The sequence below is a fragment of the Argiope bruennichi genome, chromosome 4 (genome assembly GCF_947563725.1).
Source record: "Argiope bruennichi chromosome 4, qqArgBrue1.1, whole genome shotgun sequence".
Taxonomy (NCBI): domain Eukaryota; kingdom Metazoa; phylum Arthropoda; class Arachnida; order Araneae; family Araneidae; genus Argiope; species Argiope bruennichi.
The window spans coordinates 113,818,203-113,839,538 of NC_079154.1; the positions used below are offsets into that span (position 1 = coordinate 113,818,203).

The 21,336-nt window shown below is 26.7% G+C and overlaps 1 protein-coding gene across 3 annotated transcripts; it reads left to right on the forward strand.

The window, feature by feature from the left end:
* The first annotated feature begins 126 nt into the window (after positions 1–126).
* LOC129965806 (argininosuccinate lyase-like) lies at positions 127–19,776 on the forward strand. 3 transcript variants are annotated; one of them, XM_056080009.1, is made up of 18 exons: positions 128–255; positions 1,992–2,157; positions 2,344–2,451; positions 3,186–3,272; positions 4,746–4,826; positions 6,435–6,494; positions 6,582–6,679; positions 9,136–9,213; positions 10,754–10,831; positions 10,948–11,000; positions 11,321–11,383; positions 15,879–15,993; positions 16,203–16,287; positions 17,304–17,363; positions 18,286–18,369; positions 18,567–18,647; positions 19,291–19,397; positions 19,509–19,776. In XM_056080009.1, the coding sequence occupies exons 2-18, from the start codon at positions 2,143–2,145 to the stop codon at positions 19,666–19,668; spliced, it is 1,413 nt and encodes a 470-aa protein (XP_055935984.1). In that variant the 5' UTR covers positions 128–255; positions 1,992–2,142; the 3' UTR covers positions 19,669–19,776. The 3 variants fall into 3 exon arrangements, 2 of the variants coding, with proteins under 2 accessions (XP_055935983.1, XP_055935984.1); XR_008784238.1 differs by lacking the exon at positions 1,992–2,157 and having other exon boundaries at positions 127–255; positions 19,283–19,397; positions 19,509–19,647; XM_056080008.1 differs by lacking the exon at positions 1,992–2,157 and having other exon boundaries at positions 127–255.
* Positions 19,777–21,336: the final 1,560 nt, after the last annotated feature.

Here is a 21,336-nt window from a genome sequence, read left to right on the forward strand (position 1 = left end):
TCAGAGTCGAAATTTTATATTAATTATTACGCAGAATTAAATTTTTTACTTATGATGCATTATAAAATTTCCGATCCTATTATTGGCCATGAATGGCATTAATCAAATTAAATCAAAACTAGTTCTAGCGCTGAATTTTGGGAGCAAAGTATCACTTATTAGTTAGGGAATTTCTTTTGCTTGCAATATTACACCGAAATATTCATCTAACAAGAATTTGCATATATAATGGGAGATAGCAGTGGTTCTAATATGGTAAATGCAATTATTAATGAATTAATATGGCTATAATTAATATTCAAACACTTTTTATTCTCATAGAAAAGACGTAGTTGAGTAGTATTTGATCACGTGAAAAATGTACCTTTATTACCATTTTATGTTTTTTTTTTAGTTATAATGGCTAGTCCCTTCTCTGTTTTTAGACCATTCTATTCGTCGGTGAAAGTTGTGCAACTACTTGAATTATAAGTTGCACTGAAATTACGATTATTAAACAAATTTTTAAAATAATCTGAGGAACCATTTAATAGTCGTAGGTTTTTTTACTCTTTCATATAATTCGCACTTTCAGCTAAATAATATTGTGAATGCATTTATATATATTTTTTTCTTTCGGAAATATTTTTAACAATATCTGCATTAGTGATTTTATAAATATATAGAATGATTGTTAAAAGAAAAGCAAAGTTTCAAGGGCGAAGGGAACCATTTAAGACATCATATTTTTTCATGGATTTGCAATGAAGTTTCAAAGATAAAAAACAGAATATGTGCTAGTATATAACTTTAAATATATCTGTTTATTTAACAAAGTCGTCATAGTCAAACATATTAAATATTTACAATCCATTTAAAATAAGTGTCTACAGAATGCAGTATCAATCTTATAAACTATACTTCTTTAAAATCAAATTTTTAAAGATGGTTAATTACAGCTTCTATAAACCACAACATACGAAATTGCACCAAATGGAAAGACTTGTTCCATGCCATGCAATCATATTTCAGCTTTTAGTACATCATCATATAATTTGCATAATGTGTTGGTTTAGAGTAGTCATTAATAATAAAATGTGCTACTAGATCTTTTTTCATAATTGTTTCAAATAAAACTTACAATACATGAAAGTATGCATCATTTAACATATATTTAACATATAAAAAATGTGAATCTTACTAAATAATATAGACATAATTAAGATTTTTTTGTTATTGGGGAATCCTTGAAAAATATGTTAAATATTAGCAATAACTTGCTAATGGAATAGTGGTGATATTTAAGTTTATATTTTGGCATAAGTTAACTTTTCATCTTTAATAAGTTTAACATTTATTACAAATTGTGAATGATGAATGAAATAAAGATTAATTTTCTTTTTATGTCATTATCATATTTTTTAGTTTCATGCAATATATATATATATATATATATATATATATATTGTGGGATTTCATTTCCACCTTCCCTTCCAAAAAGGTTCTAATATAATTTTTAATATAACAAAACAAAAAAGATTCTAATATAATTTTTATATTTATGTACAAATATATAATATTATAATCTATATAAATGAATACAAAAGTCATAAATAATATGCATGTTTTAGAAATGAGGTGCAAACTACTAAATAAATTTTTCTTAAACTTTACTCACAAGCATTAAGAGACTTGAGAAAAATGGTTTAGGGATAATTAATGAAACATTATTTTTTATTAGCTAAAACTATGCATGCAATCATTAATGAAAAATTGTATATGTTTCAAATACCTTATTTTGCAAAATATTGTATATATTTTTTATTTGACCACAAGATGCCACTTGCAATACTTAATCAAATTTTATATCTTTCTTTAAAAATCATCAATAACTTCTGGAAAAATTAGTTTTCAAAAATTTTTAAGAAGATTTTTCTCATGATCTATTGTTTTCTAATACATGGCAAGATTTGAACTTGGTTTGTACAAATAATAAACCACACATTTTCTAGGGGGTAACATTGACATATGCATACGGGGCCTACTTGCCATCAGACACACTGGCAACCTGGCCAGTTTGCTACTGGCTTTATTGTTGTTAAATTATCATATATGTGAAGAGTTGATTGATTGCTGTAGAGGGATGTGTAGAATAGCAATTCCATGCTGAGTCAAAAGGTATTATAGAGTTTATTTCCTAATTACTGAGTAGAAGAGAAGTTGCCTTTATATATTCATCAAAATCCTCATTTTTAGAGGGATGCTTAAAATTCTATTATCTTAAGGTTATTTTCCTTATAATTGAGAAACCTTCTTTTATATAACTTGAAATAAAATTATAATCAATACATTTATATTTAACAGGGTGAAAAATTATGGGGAGGAAGATTTGTCGAAGGCTTGAATCCTGTAATGGATATTTTTAATCGCTCAATAACCTTTGATAAACAACTATGGGATGTTGATATTAAGGTAAGTCTAAAAGGTTGAGAATTACTTTCTTCAGAAGTAATTTTATATATTCTACTTTTAATTATTATCAATTTTTTTCTATTAGTTATAAATAATTTATCAATATGATAATTTTAATTCATGTAAATTCTGCTTTTATTGAAGGAATGAAAATAATCTCTCATTGGCTGATATCTACTTGCAAATATTTCAGAATTACAAAGAATACTTCCAAAATCAAGATCAGTATTGATCTGTAAATATAAAGTTAATTACATTAGTAACAGATTATAGAATTATTCTAGTATCAATCATGATGATGATAAAAATATTGCTTTGATATATATTACAATATATATGCAATTACATGTTAAATCTTAGTAATTCTTTATAAAAAAATAGTATAATTAAAGATTCCAAATACTGTATAAACATTTTCAGCTGAATAGTTAGAGAATTCAAAATATAAGCTTTGATATCTCCAAAGATCTTATGCATACTAAATTTTATGGTCTTCATGCTGGCTCAGAATGAAAATTTAAAGAGTGTCTTTCTATTTATGCCATCATAATTCATAAGGTTATATGTAGCTGATAATCTGTTGGACAAGTATGAAATGAGGGATTAATCCAATTTCCCTGAATCAGAATTTTCATTTAACATTGTTTTTCATCTATAAATTTTTAATGATATTTATTCATTTATTAAAAAAAATATTTTTGTCTATTAAATACCATTTCATATATTTTACACAGGGAAGCATTGCATATGCAAAAGCTTTAGAAAAATGTGGCTTGATTACTTCTGAAGAAAGTGCTAAATTATTTCTAGGATTATCACAGGTATGATTTCATTTTTTTTTTCATTATTGTATTGTATGTTCTTTTTGTCTAATATGTATGTAAAAGGAAATACCATTCACTGACTGACTTCCCAAAATCTCCCAAATCATACAGGATAGAAATTTAAAATTCGGCAAATGGTTGCCTTAATGGGAGAACACATTTTTAAAACGCATTGTATTTAATTTTTTTCTATGAATATAGTTTTATCTGTTTTTTAATATTTATTTATATTTCTTTTTTTTTTTAATTTTAATAAATATAAGTTAAAACATGTTCAAACTTTTTAAAAACAAAATTGGATAAAAATTCAGCCCTTGGTGAGCTTAGTGCTTTAACTTGTTTATAATTCATGAAAGGTGCTCTGCTACGTTGCACCTTCTTATGTATCTCGAAAATAATCAGAATTGTATTTCACAGAGACAGAAACAAAGTTTAGTTCTATAAATGTCCCGAAAATTCACAAATTCTGTAGATTTAGTTTAGTAGGTGTGCTATGAAATAGTCCAATAAGTTCAATAACAAAGAACAACGTTTTGTTAAAATAAAGACAGCTAAAGTATAACTTAAACAGAAAATTAATATTTAATAACAATAACAGTCCAAAGCAATCAGAGAGAACTATGCAAAATACAATCATTCTGGCTTCTCCGATATGTGCTGTTCTTCATTATCTAATTTCTTAAGATAAACTCAACTGCCAACTCTCTACTAATGCAAAATTGATTTCTATGCTGACTTGCTATTTAGCACACAACTGATTGACTCATTGCCTGCTTAGCGTACCTATCAGTGCTGCCTCAATGCTTAACTGACTTTTGCTTTGTCTTTCAACTTTTTATAGTTTTCATGACAGGACAAGAAAGTTTTTAGAAGAATGACATAACTCATGTCCTAATAGACCAATTGCCAAGATTCTTGTAGATTTTGGAATCCTCTGTTTTATCACCAAATGTCACTAAATTGAGTATCATTGATCCAGACCTATAAGAACTATCCGCAAAACTGTCTTCTTTACCAGGAGACATATTGCACTGGGAAGCAATGTTACAAATTCTTAACAATATAATGGGGATAGTAGATTTTAAAAAATGACCTTTTTTTTCCCCCTTTGGTTGTTACATATGGGATGCTCCAGAATCAGCTCACTTGACGCTCTGTTATTTCTGTATCCCAAAACTAGGAAGTTGTATGCAAGGAAGATCCGAAATATTAATGTCTTAAAGATCAGGAAGGGCAAAAGGTACCAACAATTTGTTACTGTGTGGACAAAGTCAAGTATTGACTAATTGTAAATATAAAAATATTTCAAATTTTTATCATAAGCAGTTTTATTATTATTTTATTGAGAAATGGGAAATGATTTTTGTAAATTTAATTCGAAATTACTTCTCATGAATGTTAATACAAATAAAAAGTATGAATTATGTATATCTTTGTTACTTAACCTTTCTTTTTATGAATTTGCTATAGATTTCGGAAGAATGGGCTTCTAATTCTTTTATAATAAAAGATGATGAAGATATTCATTCTGCAAATGAACGCCGATTAAAGGTACTGAAATATAAAATAAAAATGCTTTTTTTTTTTTTTTTCTATATTTAATATCTGAATGCTGTTGATGGTTTAAAATTACATTTACTTTTTTTTTACAATTGTTTATATGCTTTATTAGAAAGTTAAGATAGAATATAGATCCTAAAACAAGAATCAGTTTGAAGAATAAATTCCATGTATATTTAAATACTTTGACATGATATTGTTATAACGGGACTATATAAGAATAGCCAATTTATAGATAATCTATAGAAGTGCAGCAACTTGCAGAATTGAGTGGTGTGAGAACCACAGATAAGAAATTCTACTAATAATCTGGAAATTGACTGAAAAAAGGAACATAACTTGGTATAAAAATGGTTGAGCAATTTTTATTTGCACCATAGTATATACACTGCTATAACTCTGTAAATAGTAGATTTATGTGGGAGGAGTGAGTCAAAATGTGTCTTTCTCATTTGTGATTTTGAGTATTAGCAATTGTAGGCAAATAAAAGTTTATATTATTTTTAAGCAAAATATACTGTTTTAAATTAAATGTTAAACCAGCAGTTGAGTTAATATCAAGACTCTAGTCTAAAAAGAATGTGTTGTAGAATAATATTTTTGCATTGTTCATGAGTCTTTATTGTGATTATAAATAATAAGAAAGGTATAATTTAGTTTTTCTTTCTTCATTTTTTCCCCACGAAAATGGGTGGACAACTGTAGCTTGTTGGCAAAAAGGAATGAGTTGCAGTTTTCTGATGGCAAAATGAATAAGCCAGGATATTCTCGGTTTTGGACTGAAGGGTTATAGGTTTACCTGGTTATCTGAAAAGATCTATCTGAAACATTTAAATTCTTCTATTTATATGGCTAAGTTTGGATAGGAGATACTGCCACAGATATACTTTTCATTTGATTACGATTCAAAATCATATGATTTGTTTAAAGAGAGAATCTCATTTTGCGACCCTTGCATTTAACCCTTAGTTGTAAGTAAAGTGAGTCTAGTTTATCATTATTTTTTAAACCATGCCATGCAATAATGAGTTATGTTCATCATGTAATTAAAAATGATACCAGAAGATAATAATTAAAAATTTTTAATGTATTGAATTGGGTATTATTATGTTCCCTTTTATTTCATTATAAATATCCAAGATTTGTATCACTAAAATGAATAATTGCACATCACAACCAAAATTTATTTGTCAGTCGATTTCCATTCTTTAAAGTTCAATATAATTGTAGAATTAATTAAGAAATAACATCCTATGGTGCAGAAGGAAAAAGATGTGGGGGGGGCAATATAAGATGATATGACGGCTATAAAAATAAAGTTAGAATTGGGATTTCTCTATGAATGCCAAGTTCATATTTATCAATGTAAGAAATATTAACAGACTTTACAGTGCCGCAAATAATGCTGGCAAAAAAAAAAAAAAAAAATGTCCAGAAACATTAAAATTATCATTGCAGTCATTTGTTAAAAATTTAACTGCAAAAAAGAAGCATTATGAATAGATAAAAAAATTAAATATCTTTTTATTACAAATGGCTAGTTAATTTTTATTTTTAAAATGTGGTAATGTGTTAACTTATATATTCTTGAAATGGCAGGAAATCATTGGTAATGAAATTGGAGGCAAGCTTCATGTTGGAAGAAGTCGTAATGATCAGGTAATTTTAATATTATTAAAATGAAACATAAATATTTTTGTAACTTTTTGTGTTACTCTATGAAATGCTTGGAAATTCTTTTCCTAGGTTGCAACTGATGTTCGTTTGTGGCTTAGAGAACAGTCTACTGTTTTGAAATCATTATTGATATCTTTTACTAAAATTTGTTGTGAGCGTGCTAAAAGGTGAGAATTTGTAGTTAAAAGTTACTCTTTTTAAATTATCCAATAAATTAAAAATGGTAAGAGGAAGCTAGTACTCTGCTAGACTTAGCTCTGTCTTTATTGACCCTCAAAAATTTTTGTTTTACAGCATTTAGTTTCTATAACTTATTATTTGAATATAAAATAAAAGTTTGAGATTACAATAGTATTGCATTAAAGCTGGATGAATTCTGAATACATGATTTTAAATAAGCACACACACATATATATAATGAAAAGTAAAAAGTTTGGTAAAGTCTTTTTAAACCCTTTAAATTCAATATAGTATCTTGTATATCCAGGGAAGTAACATCTAGTAGTGACTATGGTGGATTTATTCAGACAGTTTACAGCGCCTCAAGTGGCAAAATAAGATAGTTACAAAAATAATTCTGGCGGATCAGCCAAACAGTCCTATTAGAAAAATGTACACTAGGCCATATTATGAAGAGACAGGAAAAGTTTCATGGAGTTATGTGTAAAATTGTCAGCGATACTTGTGATTAAAATTACAATATTTCTGTGAATTGAAAAAATTTGAAGGATTTTGTTTTAAATTAAAAATGGTATATTATATGGTATTGTTATACAATTTTTTAAAGCTAAGCAATAAAGAAAGAAAACAAAAATAAATTTTTAAAAAAATCTGTAAAGAAAAAAACTTATTCATGGGATAGGAATCTGAAGATATATTTTCAATGTAGACAAACCTTTTTTCCTTTCATGGGAAGATTATAATTTTAATTGCAAATATCTCAGCCAATTATACTGATAACTCCATGAAACTTTTACCTGTGTTTTTATTATAGACTTTTCATGCTTTTTCCCATGTGGAGTTTTTGATTAATCCCTTATATATTGAGTTACTTTTTGTAATTACCTTATTTGAGACCTGCTGATTATGTCACCATACGCCCACTACAGTGAACCAGAAAAGTTTCACAGAATATTTCCGTAACAATATATATAATGTGGCTGTTATCTCAGACTTGTCATATCTGTGTTGTGGACTTGCTTTGATGACCCAGTCTCTTTGACTGTTCTTGCTGTTTGGATCTGCTGCCTTCTGCAGCCTCTTCTCTACTCATGTCTAGTTCCATTGTATTCTTTAGAATATTTTAAATTTTCGATGCTACATTTGATGTCATGACTATTCTCTGCTGCCAATCCTTTGAGCTTCATAGTCTGAACTTACTGAATAACCATTTCTAACATTTGAGGTAACTCTCTCACAAGAGAAGTTAACTCAAATATTTTTTGCTGGTTAAATCTTCCAAATTAGTTGCTTAGAAATTATTATGACCAATCAAGATCACCAATTCAAGTCTCAGATTTTCAAGAAGCTTATCATTTTTACAGCATTCAAATATTCCCATACAATTAACTACTATACATGATCGAACTTGTTCATAGTTTTAAGACTCTGCATAATGTGCATCCTGATTCCTTTTGGCTCGAAGTCATACTCCATATTGCTCAGTATAGTGTCTTAAGGAGGATCTCTATCTTGTGGGCTTGCATATGGTGAACCCTTTTATCTACAAGGAGAATTTATTTATTCTATGTAACAAATCTGTTTTTGTTGACTGATGGTAGATTCACGTATGCAGATTGCAACTTGTTTGTGCTTCTTGCCATGTGCTTGGTGGTGTTTCCATTTTTTTCAAGAATTTAGTACTTGTGCCTTTATTATGCTTTGTGATGACTCCCTTCATGAAGCCTTACAATCTCCTTATTCAGAACCCTATTGCATTTTGCAGCATCTTGGAAAAGTCTTTGTGTTGCACATTGGTACAAAACCAGTCCACATCAAGCCAGCCTATATGTTTTATGAAGATACTCCAAGTTCTGTAATATCTATTCTTATGCCTGATCTCCAATGATCCAGTGTTACTATTCTTTCTGGTTACTATTCTTCCAGTGTTTTTATTCTTTTATGTAAGATTAATGGACTTTTTCCAAACCTAACCATTTCTTTCCCCATCAGAATTGGTGACTGTTCAACATTTATACCATTATTTTTACTAGAGGAAAGCTCATACTGTATGTCACCACTATTTTTATTTCTTTATATTGTATATGTAATGTCAATTATAAATAAAATTCAATTCACTCAGATTTGTCTTGTCTTTGTTGTGGATTAACGATCCACACACACATGCAACAATTCTTACTTGGTGTAGAATTTCATTTATTAGTGTTTGCACTTTTTATTAAAAATAAAATTTTAATATCTGAAATATATTTTCTGTAATTTCTTTGAATAAAATTAATTTAGAGCAATAAAAAAATTGTTTTACGTTTTAACAACTAATATTACTCTAAAGATATTTCTAATGTAGAATTTGTATTTTGTTCTTGTGTTTTTGTTTGGAAAATTATAGCTTTTAATATACTTGCTGAATATCTGTACAATTGTTCTGAATTTGATTTTGCAGTGAGATAGATATATTGATGCCTGGCTACACGCATCTTCAACGTGCCCAAGCTATACGTTGGAGTCATTGGCTTCTCAGGTATGAAAAACTATTTTTTTTTTTATTGTTGTTTCAGTTTTAATTTTATATTAGATGGCCAGTTAATTCACCTGGAATATTAGTTATATTTAATTTTAGGTAAATCGTTTAGATATAACTTCATGTCCATGATTACATCAAATTATTAGACATTAAAGACATGTTCATTTTGTCCATGAACTTTTCTAATTAAAACGAGTCTTAGGACATCATAGCACTATCAAAAAGATAAATGTCCATTCCATCTGTTTTTTAACTTTTGTAGTATTGTAATTTCACTTTTTTATTCATTTATGCTTATCTATAAAGCTATTTTCATCACTAAAAGTTTTCAACAATATAAAAACATTTTTTTTTTTTGTATACTTGAATTTATTTAATTTATTTTTATGTCACACACACACACATAAAATTCTATGAATTTTTATTATTATTTCATTGTTCATTAAAATTATTCTTTGCTAAATAAAACTATATTAAATAATCAAGTGGTAATTCGGAAACAATGTGAATTAATTAAATACATTTTTGATGTGATGAAAGTTTTAGTAACAATTATAAAACCTTTGGTTAGAAATGAATATATTTAGAATAAAGAATGGTTTAATAATTTAGAATAATGAATAATACATAATTTGACATGAGAAAAATAATATTGAATGAACTTAACATTGTTTATTTTTTAATTTTCTTCTATTTAAAATGAAAGCTGACTTATAAGTAAGTGTAATAACAAATGCATACAATATTTATACATTAAAACCATGCATTTGAAATACTGTTCAGTAAACATTTTTAATTTTCATAAGTTTGATGTAAAAAATGAATACAAAGTTTGTATGTGCAAACAATGCATTTGAGATATTGCACAGTTGACATTCTAAATTTTCACTTAAAGTTTCAATTAATGATTATGTGTATACTTTTCAAATATGGTTCAGATATTTTATCTTTAACTTGGTAGAGCTGCAGTAACTTCGTTGTCTAATCTTAACTCTGGAGCATTAATATTGTGAGTTCAATATACATTTCTTCTAAATATTTGTTACTTGATGGACCTTAATACATGTTTAATCAATTGCTGTAAAATACTTTCCTGCTGCTAATATTGAAGTTGTGAGAATGGGATGACCATCATTGTTCTAAATTTTATGGTTTGGCATTTTTTTTAATTATATTGTTTATCCCAAATTACACTTAATATAGCTCTAAATCAGATATTAATCTAACTGAACTAAATTATAGTTTGCATTGAAATTTAAAAATTGATCTATAACATTAGATATTTAAAATTTTTAATCTTATGTGAAACATGTTTCTTAAGATTTCATTATCTCATAAACTTCATTTATTGAGTTACTCATTTTCATTATTTCAGAATTTTTTTCCAGATATTTTACTAAAAAAGAATCTTGGCAGATGTTGAAAACTTTTTTTTAGGAGTATCTTTAGTGAAACCTCATTTTATGATAAAATATTTTCAGTATGAGTTTATGAATTATTTATCAAATTACTCATTAATTACCCTCATTTATTTCAGTTATGCTTGGTATTGCCACAATGATGTAGATAAGTTAGATGATATAATTTCAAGAATGAATATTTGTCCTCTTGGAAGGTAATTGATATTTATTTGATAGACTTAAAAATTACTGTATCAAAAATTTATTTTTAAACAACTGGCTTAAATGATTTAAAGTTTATACTTTTTTTTATCTTAATTTTTCATTTTAGTGGTGCTTTGGCTGGAAACCCATTTAACATTGATCGTGATTTCTTGGCAAAAGGTAGGTTTTAATGTTTATTAATTTTTATATTAATATTTTAATATTAATATTTAATATTAATTTTTTACATGTTAATTCAATATTTTAAAAACTGAAAAAAGGTTTATTTTTCATCCATAATTTGAAGATGAAACATAAACACATCTATAAATCAAATTAAGCATCATTTTTTTTTTTTTTTTCAATATTAGATCTCATTGCTATCCTGTTTTTATTATTATTTAAGGAAAATAATTTTTTTCTGATGCTGAATTTTTTTTAAAAAAATTATGCTTGAAGATCTGTATTCATCTAATCATCCATTAAATTAATAATTCTAGAGCTTGGATTTTCTGGTTGCACTCCAAATAGTTTGCTTGCTGTTAGTGATAGAGATTTTATTGGTAAGTATAAATAAAACTTTTACTTTGCAATTATTTTTTTTTATTTAATCTGATATTTGGATATGCTATTTATATATATATGTACAGGTGGTTATCAAAATATTGGAAACGCATGTGAATAAATGTGGCATTTTTGAATGTGCTTCCTAAGCATTAAAATATAATAATAGCCACCAGGTTTTTTTTTTTAATAAGTAGCAATGTATATATTCTGGTAGTATGTGTTAGCTTTATTAAAGTTTTGTAATTGTTGGATATTTTTCAAAAGCATAAAATGTTGTACTTCTCAGATTTTCAGAAGCCAAATTGTAGGAGCCCATCTAGCTGGAGTGCGACTGAAACATCCCAACATTTATGCATTTCTAGAGGTATAGTGTCTAAAGCCATGACAGCATACATACAGCACGGCAAGACAAGCCCGACAAAGCAAAATAGTGGGGCCGAAATTGACAGGTATTGAAGCAGATTGAAAAAGAAAAGAACTGCAGCAAAAGTGACCGCAGGGCTCAATACCCATCTGGATTCTCCAGTGTTAGTGATTACAGTTAGAAGCCACCTTCATAAAAAGAACATTTATGGCAGAACAGCAATTCCCAATCCACTTGTCGCAGATGTTCATGGTAAACGTCTTCTACAGTGGCACACTCTCAAAAACTGGTCGATTGATAAGTGGAAGAAAGTAATAGGGTCTGACAAATCGTGTTTCACAGTTTTTCCTACAATAGGACGAGTGAGCATTTGGAGGACACCTGCACAAGCGTATGATTGTCTCCTTCCAATTCTCAAGCGTGGAGATGGATCTGTCATGATTTGGGCATCCACGTTGTAACCCTGAAAAAAAGGTACATTGGGGAGAAGTATAGAGAAATTTTAGTTGACCAGAACAATCCTATGATGCAAACTTTGTTTCCTGCAAGAGATTGAATTTTCCAGGATGATAATGTACCTATCCATACAGCGAGACTTGTCCAATCATGGTCTGATGTAAACGAGGATGATGTTAAACATCTGCCGTGGCTCGCACAATCACCTGCTTCAATATAATTGAACCATTATAATCTATTTTAGAGTGTTTAATGTGGAATCGATATCTTCTATCATCTCTCTCAAAACTTTCACAATATATCCAGGGAGAATAGTACAATATTCCTCTAAACACTATTCAACACTTTTATAAATCGATTCTTAGGCGAATCCAGGCTGTATCACATGCCAAAGGTGATCCTGCACTAATAAAGGATTCTTTATAAATCTAAGGTGTTTCCATAATTTTGATAACCACCTGTACATCAAGTCAGATATTGTAATGCTGTATATGTTACATCAATCTTTAACAATTTTGATAATTCACAATATTTTATCACTTATCACTGCTAATAATTAGGCTGAATTATAAAAAATTGAGGTTTTTTACATTTAATAACCACCATAGATTGGACATTGATAATTTAAAAATCTAGCTAATTAAATCACAGATTTCAGTTATCTGTAGAGAGCTCTTTTGAAAAATGATTCCATATTGTAAATACTTCTTCATTGTCCAGTTTATAAATATGCATTTTCATTCTTATCTTAAAAAATTCGATTCGAAAATAAAATAGCCCTAGTGTTGCTTCAAACGGGACGTTAATATAACCAAACCAAACCAAACCAAACCTTAAAAAATTCGATTCTTTATCGTCAAGTTGTAATAGAAAATACCTCTATGTTAACTGACCATTAAATCTAAAATAAAGAATGTTCAAATGTCTATCAATCCAAACATATGTTTTTCACTTAAGGATCTATTGTTTAAATGACTATAAAATATGCATGTTCCAAGTAGTGTAAAATAGAGGAATCTTATCTTTTTAATCCAAAAAAGTTGGACATATACCGTCAGCTTTCTTAAATAGCAAAGTGGCAATCATAATTATATAATTATCCATATATTATTATTATATAAGCCAAAATAGAAATATTTTATTAAGTTTATGTTTTCAGAGATTATTTCAAGACTAGGGATGTTTATTGCATTTATTATTCACAAGATCTTGTATATAGACATGGTTATTTGTCAAATGATTTTAACTTTAATGTTGTTTAATCAAAAACAAACTATCAATTATTTCTTAATAACTTGATAAGTTGATTATAAATTCTAAAAAATACAGATTCATTTCACATTACAGAAATCAAGTGAAGAAGGGTTTCTATTAAAAGATTAAAAGTAATTTACAAGTGAAAGACAAATATTAGATGGAATAAGACTTTTTGATTGAATGTAAAAAAGAGTGTTTATGACTAAAATATTGTAAAAATAAACTAAATTCTTTAAAAAAAACTTCAAAATTATTTTCCATTTAATAAGAAAAATATTTCAAAGACAACACAAAAATGAAATCCTTCCAATTTGTTCAATGTTGTTCCAAGGTTTATCCAAGTTGTGTAAAATTTTAAAAAAAAGTGCTCTCTATTATTATTATTATTTATTTATTTTATTTTATTTTATTTTTTATTTTTTTATTTTTTTTGATTTACTGAAGTTGGGAACTTTGCTTACATATTTAACAAATATCACGTGCTCTCTTCAATTTTTAATATAAATACAGCTTTATTGAGTTAGAATTGATAATTTATTATTATTAAAATCCAAGAATTTGAAAATTAATTGTTTGAAAATGATGCAAGCAAGTTAAATTATCTGTAGCAATTAATGTTACATTTTTAATTATTTTCCTTTAAACATTAAATTATAATTTAAGTATTAAAAGAATAAACACTTATCCTTGCATAAAAATAAGTAGCATATTAATTAAAACTATCTGTAAATAGTTAATTAAATTTAAATTAGTTTATTTTGTTTAAAAAATGCATTTGTATTTATAATTTTTTTTCTATTAAAATTTTAATTTTATTATTATGTATTTCGATAATAAATATTTATTTTGGATGAAAAAAATTTAAAACATATTAATTAAGAGTATTTATAAATTTGGAATTGAATAAAAATTATTAAAAAAAGAAAAAAAATTCCTAGCCAGCGTCGAATCCTGACTTTCCATATACGAGACGGTTACCTAGACAACCATACCATTGGGATCATCGGAACGGGAGTCAAGTTTTCAGTATATAAGCTTTACCAAAAGTTTGAGGACCATTTTCTCAAAATTGACTGGCTGTTGTGTTTTAATATTTTCATGAATTAACATTCTAAATGTATACTATCATTATACTAAATCTCATCTCGATCTCAGATTTACACCTATGACCTCCCCTTGTGAGATGAACCAAAAAAAAAAAAGCATTGTTTTCTAAATATTGACTCATGCATAATCTGATAATAACGCTATTGTTTCAAACCAGTTTAAACTGGTTTATAAGCAAAAAAAAAAAAGATTCTGCCCTCGATAAAAAAATTTTAGTACTCGATTGATTTTGAGAGGATCAAAAACCATTGCTTTTCTAAATGTTGGTAATTGCAAAATACAAGTCATTTGAGAACACAATGTGTTTCTGTTTGATTGACTCCTCATAACTTTAAAAAAAAAAAAATAATGTTCTCACATGATAACTTGAAATTTGCGATAGCAGATTTCAATTTTTTTCATTATGCATACTGTTGCAGGAGACAACATATTATGTTTTCAAGCTTTAATTCATTATTTTTGGCTTTTATTTTCTTTCTTTATTTAATTTTTTTTTTACTTCCTCAAAAGAAGAGAAAACATATTGAAATCATCAAACAAATTCAAAAGATTTTGATAAATCTCCACATTTTATACTTTTCTGAGTCTAAAAACGACATTTCTGGAATTACATATTATATTTATCTGCGAACATAATAATACAAATTTGGTATGTGATCTTTACATCAAAGTTCTCTATCACATTTTGAAAGAAATCCATTCTCAGGAAGTGCATTTGGCTATCTGAAATCAAGTGAAGAGGATAGTTATAAAATGTTAAAAGCTAGATGGATAAAATTTGGTATGCATTTTTTCATCAAAAGTGTAGATTTGTATTAAATTTTGAACTCAATTTATTGATAGTTGTAATATTCCATCTGATTTTGTTATTAAAATCATAACTCTGTATCAACTCATGCCTTCAGTCAGTCAACAAAAAGCAAACATTCAAAATGCATACTCAGTTTTCTTTACAAAAATATGTGTATGTAGGATTTAGAAAATAAAAATCTGTATAATCTCAGGCCTTGTTAAAGGTTTGTAATTTTTATAATGTGGGTGAGGAGGATAACATCTTTAATATTGAGTATATTAAAAAGTTTAGAGAAGAAAATTCTCACAGGTGATTATTTAATTAAAGTTATTTAGAAATTTTTAAAATTTTATTTTGGCTATACACAGGTTATTTGAATTTCAGATAAAGATGTTCTTTTGTTTCATCACAAAAATTATGTATCAGTAATTTGTATATGTCCTTTTTATCTTTTTAAATATTTATTGAGTTATACTGAATGCCTATTATTATATATGTATATTTCTTTTCAAAGCTGAATTTTTATTTTGGGGAGCATTAGTTGCTACACATTTTAGCAAGTGGGCTGAAGATTTGCTTCTTTATAGTACAAAAGAATTTGGTTTTGTTACCATTGCAGATGCTTTTTGGTGAGTAAAATTTATTAGTTTGAGAAATGTTGGAGGGAGGGACAGAAATCTACCACATAAAAGATTTTTATGTTTATGGAATGGATGTATATAGATTTTTAAATTTATAAAATCATTTAATATTTTAAAAGTTAGTTTTAGAAAATTTAGAATAAATATTTATTTTTCTCTTTACAACTTTTTAAAAATAATATTTTTATTACTTCTAGTACTGGTAGCAGCCTCATGCCTCAGAAGAAAAATGCTGACAGCTTAGAACTTATAAGGGGTAAATCTGGAAGACTGATTGGAAATGTATGTTTTAGTTATGATACGAAAAAATCATAGTCAAATCCATGACCAATCCTGAACATCTATAACATCTATGTACATTGTTTCAAAATAATCTTTAAATGTTTCATGCATAAAGTTGCTATACTTGTTAATTTTTTTAATGTAACTGTTAAACATTTATTAATCTGTTAATTTTTACATTTATAACTATTAGCTTTTCTGTAATTAAATGAGGACCCTCAGTTTTTTTGTATTTATAATAATTATATATTTTAAGCATTTTGGAACTAGCTTAGTTTGTTTAATACAATTTTATTTGCATATTGTATGTATTTCTGAATGGAAACAATTATTTTGTTATTTTATTTTTGTGTTATAAGCAGTTGTTCATGTTTAAATATTACTTTCTCAGAACTCATATGATTTTTAGAAACTAAATTTCTTCTATAAATGTCATCTTTTTGTATAATGTATATTTTCGATGACAGATTGTTTCTTGTGAATTCTCTTTCTAAGGAAATAATTTGAATAATATAAATAAAATTTGTATTTTCATATATTTTATTTATTAGCCTTAATAATAATCACATATATCTGTTGTAATTCTTGTTACTTAAAAGTCTATTCTAATATCTGGATTGCTGTATGGTGTTTTTGTCATGTCTTATGCAGCCCTGGCTTTTAAGTAATGTTTAATGATTTATTTCCTGAATCATATGTTCTTTTCTCTTCTATGTCATTTGTAGGTCCAAGTTTAAAATCCATTTCAATGTGCTTACTAATATGCTGAAACATTTTATATGTGTTATTTAATAATGTTTTATGGCTTGGATCCAATATGCAATTATCTCTTTGCTCTTGCTTCTAACTCTTCTCTTTGGTAAGTGCTAATTGCTATATTTTGTGAATGTTTTTTCCTTTCTGTGAATTTGTATTACATATAAAATAATTGTACATATTTAAATAATTTTAAATACTAATTAGTATAAATTCTTACTTCATTGTTCAAATAATCAAACCTACTGAAAATTTTCTAGTGCATGGCAATTCTGGTTGTACTCAAAGGTTTGCCAAGTACTTTTAACAAGGACTTGCAGGTATGTGCTAAATTGGGATAATTTTTTACTTATATACTATATTTACTTATTATGCTATGTAATATTCTTGAAATCTGTGTATTTTATTATTTTTGGAAGCAACAAGGCAGGAAGGGGGGGGAGGAGAATTCAAGCATTAATGCACTATTTAAAAAAAATTCCTATTTTCACTTATTGGGTACATTTTGAGAATTTGTTTCTAATAATACTAGAAAGTAATACTTGATGATTAAGAATGATTATGTTATTTATGTGCATTTGTCATTTTTAACAAAATAGAGCAGAGAGAAGGCTAAAAATAACTCATATTTGTTCTTTAAAAATATTGATAGGATTTTTATACTATCTGTTTAGATTTAAATATTGGCAAATTTGTAAGCAATACTTTTGTATTTGTAGTTTTATTAGCTTCATAATTTTACAAAATTCAAAATTGAGCTTGAATATTAACATTCTTGCATTGACATTGTAGAAGTTATATCTCAATTATTTTATACAGTTTTGAGACGTCATTATTGCATATTGGTTTCAATAAACTTTCTGCAATTAGATCAATTGAGTATATTTTTTTTTCCAAAATTAATTACTATTTATATGTTATGCTAATATACAAATAATAATTTTCTTTCTTCAAAAAGTAAGCCCATCCCTCTCCTAAATAATGATTTAAAATAACTCAATGTTAGGGAGCTAATAGATTAAATCAAAATATTTTAAAGCAGCCTGAAAGATTTGAAAAATTTGGATTTATAAATTATTAAATTCCGAAGAGAAAATATTTAAAATTTATGATTAATATTTGTAAGTTATGATGATTAAAATTAAAATCAAAAATATTTTGAACTAAAATAAACAAAATATGTTGAAATCAAATGCATAGATTCATAGTAGAGAACTTTATTTTCTGTATTTTTTCATTTAGGAAGACAAGGAACCTTTGTTTGACAGTTATAAAACTTTAATTGAATTAATACAAGTAGCGTGTGGCACTCTGGAAACATTAAAGGTAAAAATTTTAACATTTATTTTTATTTTTGCAAAAATAAATGTTGTATTCTTGATTTGTTTTATTAATTTATTTTCTAAAAAAAGAAAAAGAATATTATTGATTTATGCTTTTACTAAAATGAATTCTGAATTAGAAAGAAAATTGTGATTTTTTCTATATAAAATTTTTATTTGTTTAATTTTTTTAACTTTTAGATCCATAAAGAAGTATGCTTTACTGCATTATCACCAGACATGTTTGCTACTGATGTAGCTTATTATTTAGTTCGAAAAGGTGTAAGTATTATTAATAAAACAGTTTATTTTGAAGTTAGCTTTATTGATTTATTAGAATGGAAATTGAATACAAAAATATATTTTTACAGAACAAAGCAAAAAAAGTTTTTAAATCATGTGCAAATATTGATTATCAAATCTTAAATGATTAACTATCAAAACTTGAAATTAAGAAAAAACACAGTGAATTTTGAAATTATTCATTAAATTTTCTGTCTTGTTTGCAAACATTCATACACACAGTATTTTTTAAGATTTTAAAACTATTTGCCTGTTTAAAAAATTTTGATCGTTTAGAAATAATATAGTTTTTCACATTAAAAGCAATAGAACAAAACAAACACAGTAAATTATCAAGAGAAATTTGACATAATAATTATATCACTTTACAATCTTAATTTAATGAATTTCAAAATGCATTTTCTCTCTCTCTCTCTATCTATCTATCTTTTTTTTTCAGATAAAATTCAAATAAACATCATTTATATAATCTGTTTTAAGTTTTATAAACAAATTTAAAAGTAATACTAAGAAACTTCTTATAAGTTGTCAAGAAATATAAATACATTTCAAACAGAATTATCTAAAATTCTTATGACTCATGTGGTTTACAGAAATCTTTTATTAATAATCAGTTTTCTAGGTTGCCTTTAGGGATGCTCATAAAATTGCTGGTGAAGTTGTAGCTTTAGCAGAGAAAGAAAAATGCACAATTACTGAACTCTCCTTGTCGCAACTGAAGACACTGAGGTTAGTATTTGCTGCAAATTGTTTAATAAAATTTTGAGTTTATTTCTTTATATATATTAAATATATATTTATATATATTATTTTTTATATTAAAAATATGGTATTTTTAAGTGAGCATTTTGGGGAAGATATATCATCCTTATGGAATTATGAAGCCAGTGTTCAACAATACCAAGCTTTTGGAGGTACAGCTAGAGAAAATGTTGCTATACAAGTTCAACAATTGGAACAATGGATATCTGATTCTGAAACACTGACGACTCAAGTTTGAATATTGCCTTTCTCTGTATGAAGAAAGTTTTTAATTGCCTTATGCTATAGATTTTATTAAAAAATTTTGTACTTTTGTTTTAAAAAATAAATTGTTTGCATTAAATTATTTTCAATGCTTCTTTTCTCATTGTGTGAATATAATTCATTATTCATAATTTGTTCAAAATAATCATATTAGTAACCTTCATAGTGATTATTGAATGATTAAAATATTATTATTTAAGAATATTTTAATACCAAACTTTTTGTATACATAATCATTTTAAATAAATGTTTACAATATACATAGCATATTGAAAAATTGTCTTTTATTGTTTGTTTGCACACATAATCTTAAGTTTTTTAAAAAAATGGATGCACATTTTTAAGTTTTGAATTTAAAGAAATGAACAACAAGGACTGTGCAAAAATGTGTTAAATCTTAGTTACTCAGAATGAACATGCTAGCCAAAGAAATATTTACAAACATTGTCTTAAATTTACTTTGGCTCCAAACTACTGAATCATTAATTTTTCTTTATTTTAGACATTGAACATTTGAATTAATGAAATAAAAATTCGTTCAGGCTGATTTTTTTTACCAGTTTGGCATCTTAAATTACTATAATGAAATTTCAAATTATTTTATAAAGTTGCTATTAAATAATAGTTTATATTTTTTTTTCATTGCCCTAGGGAATTGAGATTAGAAACCAATCAAACCAATTCACTATTTCACTTAAACTATTGACTATTTCTAAATGATGATTACAAAACATATAAAGACGCAAACATAACATTTATATATATTTTTAATTCTACCAGACAATTTATTAAAGGGGTCACAAACACTCTAGAAATGATTATTCTTGCCATTGTTAAATCTGCCATTATTTAGTTTGGTACTTTTCCGTTAGCGAGACGCAAATGTCGCCAATTGTGAACCAAACGCGAATTTGGCGTAAGAAATTTGGCGGAATTCTACATTATTTGGCGATATTCCGCTGGCGCCGGCTAACGGAAAATACCAGTTCGGTTTTTACCTTTTGCACCTACCATAAGACAATTAATAAATTTTTAATAACCTTTTTTAAAGTATGTTCAACCATTTATAATCCAGATTTGGTTTCGAATATTCACTCAAGTAGCTTTAATACCTGTATCCAAAACAAAACAACCTGTATGCTCATCACATCAAAACAATCATTATACTCACGAATTATTGCATAAAAATTCCCAGACGCTTTTGAAGCAATTTTTAAATATATATTACTCGTAGAAATTTTGCCAACGGAAGTAAGAATAGTCAAATGATCTTTGAGTGAATTGGATTTCAAATATAGTTTACTTTAGAAAGTTAAAAACACCAAAGGGGAAGTCCGACTTAATGTCCTTTGAATTAATACCTATGTCGAATTTTTGAGGACGATTTTTCGCCAAATATGTAATTTTGATAATTTTTAATGCAATCCTAAAATACATATTTCTGGCCATATATTGTAACTATTGCCATCAATCCGAAGTTTGACAAGTTGGAACGATTCTATTGTGCTTGGCGAGAAATTGAATACTAATCTGAAGTATTACTCTATTTTTTTCTGCTATTAGAGAGCGCATTATCATCTTTTATTCTTAGTACACTTTGTACACTAATAATTAATTAAAACAACAATATTTAAATAGGCAA

Coding starts and splice junctions, on each gene's coding strand:
- LOC129965806 (XM_056080008.1), top strand. CDS start 229: ATGGGAGATAGCAGTGGTTCTAATATG. Junction 256..2,343: donor ATAGCAGTGGTTCTAATATG/GTAAATGCAATT, acceptor TATATTTAACAG/GGTGAAAAATTATGGGGAGG. Junction 15,994..16,202: donor ACCATTGCAGATGCTTTTTG/GTGAGTAAAATT, acceptor TATTACTTCTAG/TACTGGTAGCAGCCTCATGC.